General features: G+C 50.3%; 6 protein-coding genes across 6 annotated transcripts; 3 read left to right on the forward strand and 3 right to left on the reverse strand.

Annotated features, from left to right (window-relative positions):
- Positions 1-602: 602 nt before the first annotated feature.
- Positions 603-1217, forward strand: N7525_008651 (carboxymuconolactone decarboxylase family protein; the record flags this gene model as incomplete). Its single annotated transcript, XM_002562715.2, has 1 exon — positions 603-1217. The coding sequence occupies one exon, from the start codon at positions 603-605 to the stop codon at positions 1215-1217; it is 615 nt and encodes a 204-aa protein (XP_002562761.2).
- Positions 1218-1467: 250 nt separating this feature from the next.
- Positions 1468-5237, reverse strand: N7525_008652 (uncharacterized protein; the record flags this gene model as incomplete). The annotated part of the gene is made up of 12 exons (XM_002562717.2): positions 1468-1908; positions 1960-2269; positions 2322-2494; positions 2546-2678; positions 2867-3308; positions 3360-3393; positions 3717-3937; positions 4000-4127; positions 4188-4491; positions 4555-4643; positions 4700-5082; positions 5142-5237. The coding sequence occupies 12 exons, from the start codon at positions 5235-5237 to the stop codon at positions 1468-1470; spliced, it is 2754 nt and encodes a 917-aa protein (XP_002562763.2).
- A 1509-nt stretch (positions 5238-6746) lies between these two features.
- N7525_008653 (uncharacterized protein) lies at positions 6747-6968 on the reverse strand (the record flags this gene model as incomplete). The annotated part of the gene is made up of 1 exon (XM_061214446.1): positions 6747-6968. One exon carries the CDS (start codon positions 6966-6968, stop codon positions 6747-6749), a length of 222 nt encoding a protein of 73 aa, XP_061068877.1.
- Position 6969: 1 nt separating this feature from the next.
- N7525_008654 (uncharacterized protein) lies at positions 6970-7416 on the forward strand (the record flags this gene model as incomplete). Its single annotated transcript, XM_061214447.1, has 1 exon — positions 6970-7416. One exon carries the CDS (start codon positions 6970-6972, stop codon positions 7414-7416), a length of 447 nt encoding a protein of 148 aa, XP_061068878.1.
- A 120-nt stretch (positions 7417-7536) lies between these two features.
- Positions 7537-8919, forward strand: N7525_008655 (3'-5' exonuclease; the record flags this gene model as incomplete). The annotated part of the gene is made up of 1 exon (XM_061214448.1): positions 7537-8919. The coding sequence occupies one exon, from the start codon at positions 7537-7539 to the stop codon at positions 8917-8919; it is 1383 nt and encodes a 460-aa protein (XP_061068879.1).
- Positions 8920-9526: 607 nt separating this feature from the next.
- Positions 9527-12465, reverse strand: N7525_008656 (uncharacterized protein; the record flags this gene model as incomplete). The annotated part of the gene is made up of 2 exons (XM_061214449.1): positions 9527-11922; positions 12432-12465. The coding sequence occupies 2 exons, from the start codon at positions 12463-12465 to the stop codon at positions 9527-9529; spliced, it is 2430 nt and encodes an 809-aa protein (XP_061068880.1).
- Positions 12466-14967: the final 2502 nt, after the last annotated feature.

A 14967-nucleotide genomic window follows, 5' to 3' on the forward strand; every position in this document is an offset into this window, starting at 1 on the left:
TTCAATGTTATCCGCATGCGGGGATATCGGCATCGAGAGGCGGCACCCCGCGGCTGTGTGTTTTGACTCCAATGCCGGTGGAAGTACAATCCGGGGTAACATCCAAGTATATCTATCCTACACAGGTTTCTCTTCGGTTTGAAGTCATATATTTGAGCCTTGTTCAGCTACTCGTGGACTATTGCTCAGCTTGCTCAGTTCTCATACCTCAGATAGAACAAAGTAGTATGATCTAGAGAGATATAGTATATCCCTGCATACTAAAGACCACGCCCCGACTCTAGCGGATATTCTACATACATCATTTGATTGTTATTACATATCAATTATTTAGCTGTCTCTTCCTATACAACCTTTCAAAAGTGGGAAGTAAACATTTAAACGTCTCGAAAGGGAATATTAGAATCCCTCCGGAGAAACACTCCCCCACATTGGCGGGTAAGATATTTCCCGGTACGATGTCCCCGACTGTCAAGGTGCCGTTGAGGAGAACATGGCTAGGTAATACATACATTAGAAACTGGACTCTGATGTACGTGATTCAGCGTAGACTCACCATCAAAAATACCTTCAAATCACTCGGAATCAATCATACACGCACCATGCGTCTGCCCTACGCCCCTTCCACCCCGCCTGTCGATGCGCCCCCCGACACAGCCGACATCTATGCTCGCATCGCGGAGCGCAGAAACCCCCGTCCTCTGATCCCGCTTGACCTCTCCCTCCTTCACAGCCCACCTGTCGCCGATGGCTGGAACAGCTTTATCGGGGCTATTCGGTCGCGAACTCTAGTGGACTCTGGTGTTATGGAGTTGGCAGTCTGCCGGGTCGCTGTACTCAATAACGCTGTTTACGAATGGAATGCTCACGCCCCACTGGCTCTCAAAGGTGGTATCAAGCCCGATCAATTGCAGGCTGCTCTTACACTGCCCTGCACCGCCGAGGGAGATATTGCTGGGCTTGAGAGTAGCGCCCTCACCCCGCAACAGCGCGCCGTTTTACGCTATACCGACCAGATGACTCGCACCATTAGAGTTGATGATACTGTCTTTGCTGAATTGAAGACAGTCGGGTACGATGACCGCGAGATCGTGGAGCTCACCACTGGCATTGCCGGTTATAACTGTGTGAGCCGGTTCTTGGTTGCGCTGGACGTCGGCGAGAACAATGCTCGCGAGATGAAAAGTGTGGATGAGGTGGTCGCCACTCTGCAATAGAAAATGTCGTACGGGAATGAAAGGGAACAAGACACGGAGAGGCACTCTTGACGAACGATCTACACAACATTGAGATTGTTAGAGCACTCCAGGTCTACGAGTATGTATATAGTAGAAGTTTTGGGCACGACCAAGGTGACAGGGTGGCCTATCATAAAGACAACAAGCAAGCAAATGGACATGAATCGATAGCAGCTGGAGCTACGGAAGATGTGAGATATTAGTGTTGGTCTATGAAGGTGAAAGTAGATCACCGCGCATGAAAGCGCTTTAGTAAAAAATCGGCCAGATTGATATACCGTCCCTGGCCCACGTCTTGCAGGGCTAGGACCTGCTCGGCCACATCATGCGCCCAAATAAACTCGGAATGAAAGTCGCGCAGTTCCCATAGACGCTGACGGAGCCAGCTTTGATGCGTTATATCATTGGTTTCAATCGCTGCCATCAACAGCGGCCAGTGTAACCGCCGAAGGAGCCTCGGGTCAGACAAGAATTGTTTTTGACAGATGTCAATGATCCCTGCGGTAGCTTGTTGGTGGATGCCTAGAGGCAAAGAATCGACGCAGAGAAGCCGACGGTGGAGGAGGACCTGGCCGTAGAAGGTAGAAACGGCCATGTATATGGTATTGAGCGTACGTCGAGCGGACACACTACCCGCAAATCTCGCGGTGATAAAAAGGTCGGAGAATGTCTAATACAATCAGTAATTCTCTCCACGCCCAAAGGGACATATATAACTGACTTCTCGGGTAGCGAGGATCTCACGGAAAAGGGCTTCTGCGGACTCGGCGGTACCAGCCGCGGACTCGACGAGGACTTGCCAAGTCCGATGGCGTAGGCAAAATCCCACATGCAGTAGCTCTAAAGCTCTGTAGTTTTCAATATCGTCCAGGACTTCCTCGTCGGGATATTGCTCGCCCCAAAAACATCGGCCCCAGAGACGGGCACAACGATAAAGATGGTCCGGCTGCAAAGCGGGATTCCCAGTCTGGGCCACATAGTCGTTAAGTGAATCGGTAAGACCAATGGGACGGCAGCTAGCATCAATGTACCTATTTGGTCATCAGTGGGAGTCGTTCGAATGATGGCTGGATATGAGCTCACAGAATCCACAACAAAAGCTGCTCAGGGATGAAGGAGACCTTGGCCATGGTCCCTGAATCACTGGCCAATGTATTTACTCCGGGAGAGCAGAACATATCATTAACATCTTTGATGCGGAATAGTTGCGGGTGTGTTTCCAGAAGCGAGCGTACGCCCTGGAGGTGGAGTTGAAGCTGGACCATTAGCCGATTAATAACTGCACCGATCAATGAGAGCATTCTTACATGGCGCACTGAGTTCCCGAACTGCCACTCCCAAGCTATCATCAGAAAAACAGTAGCAAAAACCGTCCCGACATCATCCAATGAAACCTGGCGCGGCGTCTCGAGCAATTGCCTGAATTCTTTGACCGCCTGGCTGTAATGGTACCGGCCATGATCTTGAGAGCGTACAATCAGCCCATTGCGATGCATATCACATGCACTTAGCGCCAGTATCATCCGCATTATTATTCTATTTGAAGCAGCTGGACCTTCGTAAAGGTGGCTATTTTCTCGGGTGTCCAATTAGCCGGTTGTCATTTCTCACACCTATGAAAGTCTCACCATAAGCTGCTCCACTTCCATCTCTTCATGTAGTAAAATACGAGCGAGGAAGAAGGGAAGTACTGGAAGTATTGTCGATCAAGGGAGGTGAGTGTCAATGAATTGGCGCACGCGACATTGACGTTCAAGGAAGGGCATATGGGGGTCGGGATTGGCACCGGATTGAACGTATCAAAGGGAAGAGCGTCGGATGCCCAGGAGACCGGCGAGGGACTTGCAAAAAGGGCATCCGGTTGAAAGCCGACAAGGTCCTCAGCTTTGGGCGTCGGCCATGAGGGTTGTTCGGAGGTTTCCGGTGCAGGTTCGAGGTGCCGGATTTGCGTGCTTCGTCCACGCTTCACCGGGACACCCCACTCACAATTGAGGCGCAAGGATGAACATCTTGCACAGACTGGTTTCTCTTCACCGCACTTGACCTTGCGACGGCGACAGGTACTACAACCTATCAAGAAGTGAGTTAGTCGGCCATGTAGGAAAGGGAAGGATACCCTACCACTCTTGGAACGTGGTCCATTACGTCCAAAGCCCTGCATGGAAATCAACCAGCAGGGATCAACCTGCAGACATGAGCAAAACAATTGAAGACAGCGAATGAAAAGAACCGATATTGAAAGGGTATCGGGACAGTGGACTATCTCAGTGCCGAAGCCGATAAGATAACGCGGGGAAAGCTGAGTCATCATGACGTAGTTCCGACTTTTCGGATGCGCTACTCTATTTGGTATGCCTATTCTCTCGTTAAAGACTTGACTTTAAGCTTGAAGATAAGGCTTTGAATAACCACTAGTGGTAAAACGAATGGGGTTTAAAGTCATACGACCTTAAGACTATACATCTACTCCTCCCGTACAATCTCATCTTTCCATTGGCGCCGCGCCAAATCATACATGTCGTTCTCCACAATCATGTCCCAACCGATCAATGCCAAAGACTTCCCAACGATTAATGCCTCAGCATGCGCTTCATCTGTTCCAGCGGCCGCTGCAAACGTTGGGTGATGTGGGAATGAAGTTGCAGGGGCCGGAATCGCAAACATTGTATGAAGCGTGGGGGTCTCGTAGCTAACATTTCCTACAGTTGAAGTGCCACGGGTCAGTCCTGTCAATTCAACGGAATACATTCCGATCACATACCAATATCTGAGGATCCTGTTAGGACTTTGTCATGGCGCTTAAGGACATTGCGACTATAGCGCCCCATGTGGACCTGATAGCGTTCACAGAGAGTATCATTCAATCGGACATCGGTATAGAGTTCGTTCCTTGAAGCGAGCATATTAGTAACCATTTCATCTATGCAGGATGGATGCATGGGTACATACTCCTCAATCTTGACTTGGCATCCCGTGGCCAACGCACCAGCCTCAATGCAATTGCGCAATTTGCCAACAAGGGCATTCAGTCCCTTCAAGGTAGGGCTGCGCACCTGCCAGAAAGCCTTCGTGTAATCCGGTATCACGTTTGCTACCTTGGGCGTATCTAAGAAAGCACAATGAACACGTTGATCCGGAAGAAGCTGCTGTCGAAGAACCGCAACGTTGTTGTAAGACGAGACTAGAGCATCAAGCGCGTTGATCCCTTCCCACGGGTTTCCACCAGCATGAGCATTTCTACCCGTGAATTCGCCTGTATTGAATTATGTTCGTCAACATGGGATCCCAGAACATTGAATCAAATCGGACGACTCACAATGAATATTCTTCCGCGCGTTCATAGGCGTTCCAGCTATGCCATCGGATGGCTCTTGGTCGGGATAAATCTTTTTGGGTCCAGGATGACTACAAATCTAGTCAGCAATAAGATTCCATCTCCATTCATAGGGGCAAGATCTCACGCCATCAGCGAAATGTCGACATTCTTGTAAGCGCCGGCATCAATCAATTTGGCCTTTCCGCCCCCATTTTCTTCGGCCGGAGTGCCTAACAGCTGGGCTCTACCAGGGATGTTAAATTTGCTTACGGCAAATGACAGCGCAAGAAACGCAGCGATACTGCTTGTCGCTATGAGATTGTGACCACAGGCATGGCCGATTCCAGGTAGTGCGTCATATTCTGCGTTGAAATTGACCAATCTCCCACCGGTTCCACTCAAAACCTCAAAAGAGGTTTCAAGCCCATAAGCATGGCGAGTAACGGTGAAGCCTTGTCCTTCGAGGAAGTCACAAATTGTATCATGGGCGCGGTGCTCCTCGTAAGCAAGCTCTGGGTTGGACCAGATCTGATAATCATCAACATGCTATCCTTGCAGATTAAATCCAGGCATAAGGACGAACGTACTCGATGGTTCAATTCCCGCAAGTCTTGTTGTAGTGCCTCCAGTGCGGCGTCGACAGAGGTCTTCACCTCCTCGATATTGATGGTTGTGAGAGTCATAATGTTTTAACTGTCTCCCACTATACTTATCGTATTGAATTGGAATCGTCTTTCCTGAAGGTCACCAAAGACTCTGCGTACCTGAGTATGAACAAGATTCAAAATCAAACCTGGATTGACGTTTGATCAAGTAGGAGGGGAAGGCGACGTGGAATACTATGCCAAAGTATCCTGTTGCTGTGATAGGCTGGCTCACTGAATGGCGGTTATTCTCCGCTATATTGGCGAGCTCGGCAAGAGCCTATGTGTCAGAACCCTCGGCAATCTCCACAGGCTAGCAGGATCCGGGGTATGTGCGGAGTATCCTCTGTTATATATAATGTTATACTGGCGGTGGTAACAGGCTTAGCCAGTGAAAAGATTGGGATCGGAGTCTGAAATTCATCCTATTCCCAAACTCAGGTCCTTTTTCTCATAACCTTCGTAGTCCATCGTAGCCATCACCTGCGTGTTTCCTTTTCTTTTCCCGGTTTACTCTCTTTGGCTTTTATTGGGGTGAGGGGAAAGTGGGTTGCCGTTGCCGATGAGCATATATTGCCGACGTTGTTCCAAGGTTTCTAGATCATGAGTTCTCTATGTTGTATGAGCAATACATTATTTAGACCCTGTAGTATGTGCATTGCACAAATTCCAGTTCGCGCTATGGCACCAATAATGACGATGATGCTTTGAATACAACATATAACATAGGCCATAGTAAGGCTTGGCGTGCATGCAGTCAAATACGACGACAAATTTATATAATCCCCCAGGGCCTGTTTTTGCTTGCATTATCTTGCCAAAGCCCCAAGAAAATACTGTAAAACAATGTGCCAATCAGTCTAGGCCTTTTTACCATGGTTCCCAGTGCACATATTCGCACTAAGTATCAGAGATTCTGTAGGTAACCCACTGGTCCCAATTGGTGCTAATGCTCCTCTCACCAATCTCTACCTAGGTAGGTCAAAAGGTATATAATATTTCATGTCCTATAGCGACATTATGTTCATGATTGATATTATTCGATTACGATAGCTCGCTACTCTGTCTCGACGGCTGTTTGACGACTATCAAACGGGAATTCGAGTATAGTATACGTACCTTGCTGCATTTTATGCATTTCAGGGACTGCATTGTCTTCCTTACCTTGTAACTACATTTTCTAAAGGCGAATATTATACCAAGTATCATATATAGAACTCGACGTCGTGTTACTTCTAATCAGAATGTGATCCGACAATGAGGTTTCGAACTTTTAAGGTGTTATTCGCCGTATTAATAGGTTCCCCTGTAGATAGTAAGGGACATCTTATACAATGTATGTATAACATTTGACATTCGATTCAGTTTCGGCTTCATCCGGATTCAGATTAATATAGGATAAGCTGTGCAGCTCTATTGTCTCCAATGGATTTTCAAAATGCATTGTCTCGCCTTGCCTTCTATCAGACTTACCTTCTACATCAATGATAGCAAACACATTCGCGTCGTTTCTGTTTGCAAATATTTCTGCTTCTTTCCTCTCTGATTTTACTCTTTGCTTTGCTCTCTGCTTTGCTCTCTGCTTTGCTCTCTGCTTTGCTCTCTGCTTTGCTCTCTGCTTTCCTCTTCCATCTTTGCTTCTTTCACCTCTGCTTTACTCTTTTCTTCTGCTTCCTTCATCACTCCTTTCATCTTTGCTTCGTCTCTGCTTTCTTCTGTAAAAGTCCACCACCGGGAAAGTACCATCCCAAAACCCATCCATTCATCCATCATGGACCGCAAATCGGAATACCACCGAGGTGACCTCCAGGCACTGGAGCATGTGGAGTATCCATGTCCTGTGTGCAAGGATCGAATGTACGAGACAGAACAAGGTTTCACTGATCATCTGAGAAACGACCACCAGATATTCTCATGTTCAAAATGCGAGAAAATCTTTGCGGCCGCAGATGAGTTGCTTCGACACAAGGTCGAAGCAGGACACACCGTGCCCCCCAAAACCAAGCGCAAAGCCAAAAGCCGGTCCCCAGTGAAGTCATGTGAACGAGCGAGGCAACTTCCCAAATCGCCGATGCATCTATCCACACAGGAGACTACCGCATCTAAGGGAAACGACACGGACAGGCGGGCGCAAGAAACACCAGCAACACCATCAACGGTCGCCACAACCTCATCCCATTTCATCCCCCGACAACAACTAACCCGACCTTCTCGCTAGTCTACGGTGGAATGAAGAACCGATGGACCGACCTGGAACCACAGGAGTGAACCCTAATCCTCAGGTACCTCCTAGGAAGTCACCATCGCTCCCCACCAGGCCGTCAGCCTCCGCGTCCGTATGAGGTCCACGCTACCAACTGAACGGGATTTCATTTTTAATACTTCTATCGATCATGTCGATATTGCTTGCCAGTTGGTCGACGCAGGCTTCACCACCTTACACGCGTATAATACCAGCAACGCCACCCAGACAATCTTGAGACGGGCCAAGATTGGCTATCTGGAGGAGGCTGACTATACCACGGCCTACGAGGCAGAGCCAAATGCCTCCGCGCTTTGTTTCCCGCCCCGGAGGTACGACACGTCGCACCCAAGACCGGTGGTAATCCCTGACATCCCCGAACACGCCCCTAAGCAGACAAAGCTTCCAAACGGCGTCACCGTTTATGGTGACCCCGACACGGTCGCTAAGCTTGCTCAGGTCGTCAACGAGTTCGATATATGGGCCCGTCCCGGGCGCAAGCCAGGTCTAGTTAACATCCCGAAAGAACGCTGGATGAGACTACGATTGAAGCCAGGCGTCACCCTACCCCGTACACAGGTCTACAAGCTGGCACCACGGGCCCAGAACCTCCTGGATACCACCTTCGATAAGCTGCACGACGAAGGGAAGATGTCCTGGGCCACCACCGGGTGCCACTCACTGGCCCGTCTCCATTGCCAGGGCTACACAACTCCGAAGACCATCCGCACTGCAGCCTGCACGAAGCGCGGCGAGCCACACCAAGCGCACACTTTCACTGGCGGCTCCGCGCATCGAAAAGCCATCGTGATAGCCTGTGAAATGATCGAAACAACAGTCAGCACCAGCGTCCTGGCCTTCATAACGGCCATCGATTTCCTGACAGGTGAGGTCCTTATCAACAGCTACGTCGCGCCAACGGCGCCTGTCACAAACTGGCTGACTCCAGTCACTGGCATTACGCCCGAAGCAATGGAGGCGGCGATCGCGGATGGCAAGGCCTTTCTATCGAATGATGCTGTGCGCCGTGCGCTGGACAAGTTCCTCGATAAAGATACGGTGGTCATTGGTCATGCAATCCAGCATGACCTGCGTGCTCTAAACTTGTTGCATGGTCGGATTGTTGACATCTCTGTTGTCACAGCCGAGGCTGTGTTCTCCAACTTTTCTTCCAAGACAACGCTTCCCCGGATCTGGGAGTTGAAGACCCTTGCAAAGGAGCTGCGGGGTATCGATATTCAGCCTGGGTTGGCACACAATCCCCTTGAGGATGCAGTGGCAACCAGGGAAGTTCTGATCTGGTGTCTGCGTGGCCCTGAGTGTCTGAAGGCCTGGGCTGAGAAGGCTCGTAGCTCGTACGAGCGGGTGCGGCTCCAGAGAGGGGAAAACAAGAAGGGGACGAAGAATGTGGAGAAGAAGGCTGGTGGTGAAACTGTCCCCTCGGCCAAAGCCCAGGGCAAGAAGCGCTTCTCCAAATGAGAGGAGTTCAGCTTTGGCCCCCAGTTGGAACGGGGTACTGAGGAAATGGAGGGCGATCAACGGGCCATTCCCCCCTAGTCATCATCCTTGGTTTGGCGATTGGTCAGGCTGGGTGTGGTTGACCACTATGGGGATTGGCAGCGGAAAACAAGTTCACTGAATCATGTCGAAGTATGAAAGTCATTTGAAATATCTCTCTTCTTATATCCGTAGGGCAACACACCTTAAACTGAGTAGAAAGATAAATCCATGCAGTACTACGTAGGAAACCAGATATGCAATTAAGTATTCTCATCGTTTAAAAAACTAAATCACACACGAAACAAAAGAGACAGGAAACAAAGCAATATTGGGGACAGGGGGAATTCAACGCCAACTTTACAGAAACAATGAAAAGACAGGCAAAGTACAAGCACACAAAGAAACAAGCCAATAAGAATAGGACTGTTTTGGAAAAAAAATCAAAAATAGAAGTAATAAACTCGATATGAATACGAGAACACCTCTTCAGAATTCTCTATGCATGCATCAAAGCGCTCAGAAACCAAAATTCAGCGCTAAACACCTTGATCCCAGATCGGATACATAACAAGGTCGATAACGTGTTTTAAAGTATACTCCGGCTGGCCTGGCTACGACTTGTAGCGCGGCTCGGATTCGTGCGACTAGGCTCGTCTTCCTCAAGAACATCGCTCAGACGCGTGGGGTGGCGATGGCGCGGTGTCACGGACTCCCACCCAGTGCCAGGTCCCCAGCCGGCGCCGGTATAGTCCGCAGCGGAGGCCGGCGCAGGCGGAGGGATGGTAGAGGCGGCAGAGGTATACGCGCCGTCTGGCATGTAGTGACCCTCTTGCAAGGATTGGTCATACTCCTCGCTTCCCTCTGAGGGAGGACCAGGTGGGTAGCTAAAAGTGTTACCGTGCGGGTCTTGGGAGTAGTGTGCATATTCCTCGTCGCCCGCTTCGCTGCTGCCGACGTAGGAACGCGCGTCGGGTTCTGAGGTTGCCGGGCCTGGGTATGGGACAGTTGGGTTCTCGTGTTCATACAGTGGACCCGGATAAGGGGCTTTTGAGGTAGGTGGGTCAACCTTTTTGGGCTCGATGAAAGGGTCCGATCCGGTGGGAGACATCGGCGTGCCGTCTTCGTAGTATTGTCCGCCTGTGCTCCCTGCGGACTTGCCGTATGCGTCGGTGCCCATGGATGTGGCTGCTTGTCCGCCGGGGTATGCCCCGTCGCGGGTCTGTGGGCGTGTGGTGTTCTGACGACTAGGGAGCCCAGAAACCATAGGCACAACCTGAACACCTCCAACAAGTGTGGGCTCTCCGTTGCGCAGGGAGTTGGTTCGGTCTCGCTCTTCCTGTTCACGACGGCCAAGCTCCTCCCAGGCACGGCGTGCTTCCTCCTTGGAAATCTGGAGTTCGCGGCGCATCTCTTTCAGCAACCCCTCAGCCTTGACCTTGTCCTTTTCGGCTTCCTGGGCGGCAGAAAAGGCATCGGCTCGGCCTTGGCGTTCTTCTTTCAGCTGGCGGTTGAGGTCCGCCTGCACTTCCTTGGAGCGTTCCTGCTCAGCACGGGTGTCGAAGAACCAGCGCTGGAACTTGCGTTCGGAGGAGGCTCGCAGACGTTGCAGTTCAACCACCGCATGGAATAGATTGGCACCAGCGGCAGACAAGTCTGTAATCTGTCGAGCCAATTGCTGGCTGAGTGGATCACGCTCTAGATCCTCATTGTTTTGTTCGAGCTTGCGCATCCAATAGCCGGTGAGGCCCTCCCAGTGTGAAGACAGCGTTTCCCATCGCTCAAATGCATGCGGAAACCCAACTCGCTTCGGCTGCTGAAGAGCTTGGGGAGCACCAGGCTGTCCTGCGGGTAGGGCCTGGGCAGATTTGGAGAAGGCACTGGGTTTCGGCTGACCTCCATTTTCTGCCGCACTCTGCGAGCGGCCGTGCTGAGGCTGCTGCCCAGTTGCTTGTGCCAGCCGTGACTGGTTAGGCATTGGCCCCGTCGTAGCAGTCAGTGGTGCGGTCTGGTGTTCTGATGGTCGAGTACTTGGCGCAGCATCTGCTGCTGGTCGGTAACCGGAGGATGTGACGGGCACGGTCGGGGCCTGTCCTTCGGGGCCCCTTGATGGTCGGGGGACTCTAGTTCTTGGTTGGGAGGTATTGTCGGCGGCAACGCCAGCGTACTGTTGAGCTTGGGCCTGGGCCTGTGTCTGGGCCTGGGCCTCGGCTTGAGCCAGCTGTTCTTGCTCCAGTTGTTGTCGTTCCAGTTCTTCCTGTTCCCTCTCTCGAGCCTCGTGTTCCGCTTTGCGGCGAGCTTCCCGATCCCGGCGCTGTCTCATTATATCCGTAGGTGTCCTCATACCACTGGGTGGCTGTGATGTCCCTGAGATGGGATTCTGGGGCACACGGGCTCCACCATTTTGAACCCGGCTGTTGCCCACAGGTCCAGCGGGACCAGCGACGCCTACCATGTCTGACATAGAAGCATTCACCTCGTCCCAGTCAGTAGAGAGCTGCAGCGGTCCACGGATGGCTTCCTCGAGGGCGAAAAGGATTGCTGACGCGGTGCGCGTCGAGACTCGGGTGGTTCGCTGCGGCCAGTATGATGTGTTGAGGAGCTGGTACGGGTCGTCGATTGTAGACCCGTTGTCGTCGGTCGCCGCTTCGGAAAGGGCCGGACGTAGCTCTGCGATGCCACTGGCTGGGGCGTGTTGCACTTGCACAGAGACCGGGGTTGTACGCGGCGGCTGGGGTCGGTTAGGGTGTGGAACCGGGGCGCGTAAAGATTCTCGACGGAGCGATTGGCGGACCTCTGTCTGGCGAGGGATACGACGTAAGGGACGCTGAGAGCCAGAAGCACTCGGGGGTCTCAATTGGTGATCGGCTGAAGTAGAAGGCCGTTCAACAGTGGGCGAGCGTTGCCGCGCAAAGGTCGTTAACGTTGATGGGTCGTAAGAGTCGTGAGCTTCGTCAAACACTTTCGGGGTGTGTCGAGGCACCTCTAAGAATGGTTGGTGAAATCGTGGATTGGACGACAATGTGAGTGTTTGCGTCACTGATTCAGCTGATAGCTGTCAAGGATCGCGATCGCAAAATCAACGATCGCTCCGATTTGGAGGGTTTACAGCCTCAACGGCTGTACAAATCAATACTCAATGCACAATATAATGCAATTGAGAGAAAGACAGAAGCAATTCGAAATCAGGAGAAGTGAAGGAACGAGAAACGGGTCGGAGTGCGAGGTGGCTGGTTAATTGAGATGGCTGGGGTTTGCCGCAGCTCGAGCTGCAGCCCATCCAACGTGTCTCGGGGATGAAATGCCAACCCTCAAAGTCCGGCCGTCAGATTCGAAGAGGAAGTGAAGAAGAATGAAGAATACTGGAGGAAGCTGAAGGGTGATCCACGTTCAAATGTTCTAAGGCAGGAATGCCAGCGCAGCCCCTGCCCTAATTAACCCAAAGGCTTTGCTTTTTTTGTCTTTTTCAGGGCTATTACGAGTAGATACCTAACCTTCCAAGGTTGGAAGTACTCCGTACTTTTTCATGTCAGATCTTCAATATCCAGGGCAATGTCGTCAATTCCAGATCATAACGTCGCTGCGCAACCAATTTGGGAAGCAATACCTCAATAATTAGCTGCACCTGTACTGAGTCGCACGGACCGGTGCTGTAGTACTGCTGTAGTACTCCGTAGGTAATGCAAAATTGAATAGTTCAAACTTTGGAGCTATGCAGTTTTTAGATGTGTGTATGTGTACTCCGTAGTATACGTAGTAGAGAGACCAAGAATAGGAGCCTGTAGGTACCTACCTAGGTACCGAGGGCTAAATGAATTCGAAGCAAATTCCAAGGTTCAATTTCGCCGTGCCATGGTTGACTTGGAAGCTAAGAACCTTGCAATAATACCTAGGTAGAAATATAAACTAAATATATAGTGATGCGTTGGCAGATCACTCTGAATTTGCTATGTCGGGCAACAATATATACTTTTTGATGTACTCCGTTGAAATATATATCTGCTACGGCTTTGCCTGTCCCGACTCACCAGATTATTTTTATTGTGGCCATTCGTTCTGTAATCTATTCTATCCACAACATCCATGAATCTTGGTTATGCTCCATCTGATCCACTGGTTCATCTTCACGATTCTTGGAACGAACCTCCCCACAGTTTGCGTAGAAAGGGAAAGGGGTTGTATTTCCAATTTTCATAATTTTCGTTATTTTCAATGATTTACTACCTAGGTATCTACATATCTAGGAAATATTACATTATTCCACTTTAACATGGCGAAGATGTTGTATAATATCCATATACATGCAACTGTTGCGCCGTTTCCCCGCAATGACATCGCCTCCAGGATGTTCCGGGGCCCGAGGTCGAAAGCGAACCTGGAAAGTAAATTCAGGTTCTTCAAATTCAACAAGAATCTTAGATCAAATAAAAAGGTAAGGCTACAAACGGATCCATGCCTCTGGACATTTTCAGCGCTTGAAACAAATCGAGAATAAAAAGCTACCACAAGAATCCCGAAAGGCCCCGGGCTTCAGTTACCATATCGGACGCACTCATAAAGATCTAGGCCGTCGCGGAAGCCCTCGAAGAGACCCGTACCACCGCGGCGATCCCCGGCTTTGAAGTGCGCGAGGCGACCATTCAATCTAGAGAGGAGATCCGGGGAAGATACGGAGTCGAGTTATGCTCCTCTCTACACATACCCAATTTGGGGTTTATAAGTGCAAACAACAGTAAAAGTGGCTAGAAATTGCTTCGGGGGACACTTTTCCTATGGGAATGATCTGTGCACAAAAACACCATACAAAGTGGGCCACTCTTAACCCGGAGTGACTTTTTGACTTGGGAATGACTATCTATAGTGTCTGTTCAAGCAAAGGTCCTTACAGAATTTCGTAGAGATGAATTGAAACGAAGAGCAAGAGTATTTCACTGAGTAGTTCACCGTAGTCTCATAGACGGTCGCTTTTTCAAGTGAATTCTATTGGCACTATCGTATACGGACGGAGTAGGTAAAGCCCTATTCTCGCGCCGAAGGCTCGGTGCTAATGCCAAAATGGTATTTTGGCACATTCCATTTGTTCCCTATGACAATATTAATCTAGTTACGTGGGCAGTAATACATGTATGCAATATACTGAGCACAGCCCCTAGCTACCCCCAATTCCAATACCTCAAGCCAGGAGGCCCTCAATACAACACCCCACCGTGACCGCAACGAGACACCTAAACAAACAGAAGCAAGCACTACGGAGTACGGAGGGCGGAATACAACCTCAAAAGTAATATGCACCCCCTGTTCAAAGGCCTGGACCTCAGGAGCAAAAGGACAGCAAGGGCCTAGGAATCGGAAAATTCGATACCTCAATCGGGCCGGGGAAGGGCTTCCCGCAGCGCGGACGCACGAACAGAAACCCGCAATGTCTCCAGAAAGGAGCGGAAACCCAGTACTGAGGTAGGTTTCAAGCATGCCTTGCAGCCTGCAGCCTAGCTCCGCGGGAGCTTGGGTGTTTTGGATCGGTGTTTCAGTTTCCTTTGCTTTCCTTTGTCCAGGGTCTTGGAATTGGGAGCTATTGGCCAACGGAAATATGTTTTGCAAGACAACTCCGGGGATTCATGAATTGGGTTCCTTTCGGAAGGGATCTGTGCTAGCCCTGTGGCTCTGGCATATTGAATTGTGCTGATCATCCGTCAATTATTAATTTTGATTCTCGTTATTTCAATAACGTTCTGGACCGAGTAGTCCTGTTCTATCGAGGGAAGTTGGGATTTCCTGGATTGTTGCTTCATTGCTCCCCTTGGAGGATTTCTGTGGGAGCTAGTACTCATGTACTCCATCTAGGAGTTGTTTTCACTCGAGACGCTGCTAGCCCATTGGAAACAAATATATTCAAGACTCTATGTGTCTGCACTCGACATCTAAGAATGTGACCGGGAGGACGGGAGGCGAGGGCTTCTGCAGAGGTTGCGTCCCCGGCGAGTTAATCGCTCAAAGGCCGCGAACAGTGCATGAAGTGCATAAACTGGGCGG

The sequence above is a fragment of the Penicillium rubens genome, assembly GCF_028828025.1.
Source record: "Penicillium rubens strain IBT 27055 chromosome Unknown utg000003l_segment0_segment0, whole genome shotgun sequence".
Classification (NCBI taxonomy): domain Eukaryota; kingdom Fungi; phylum Ascomycota; class Eurotiomycetes; order Eurotiales; family Aspergillaceae; genus Penicillium; species Penicillium rubens.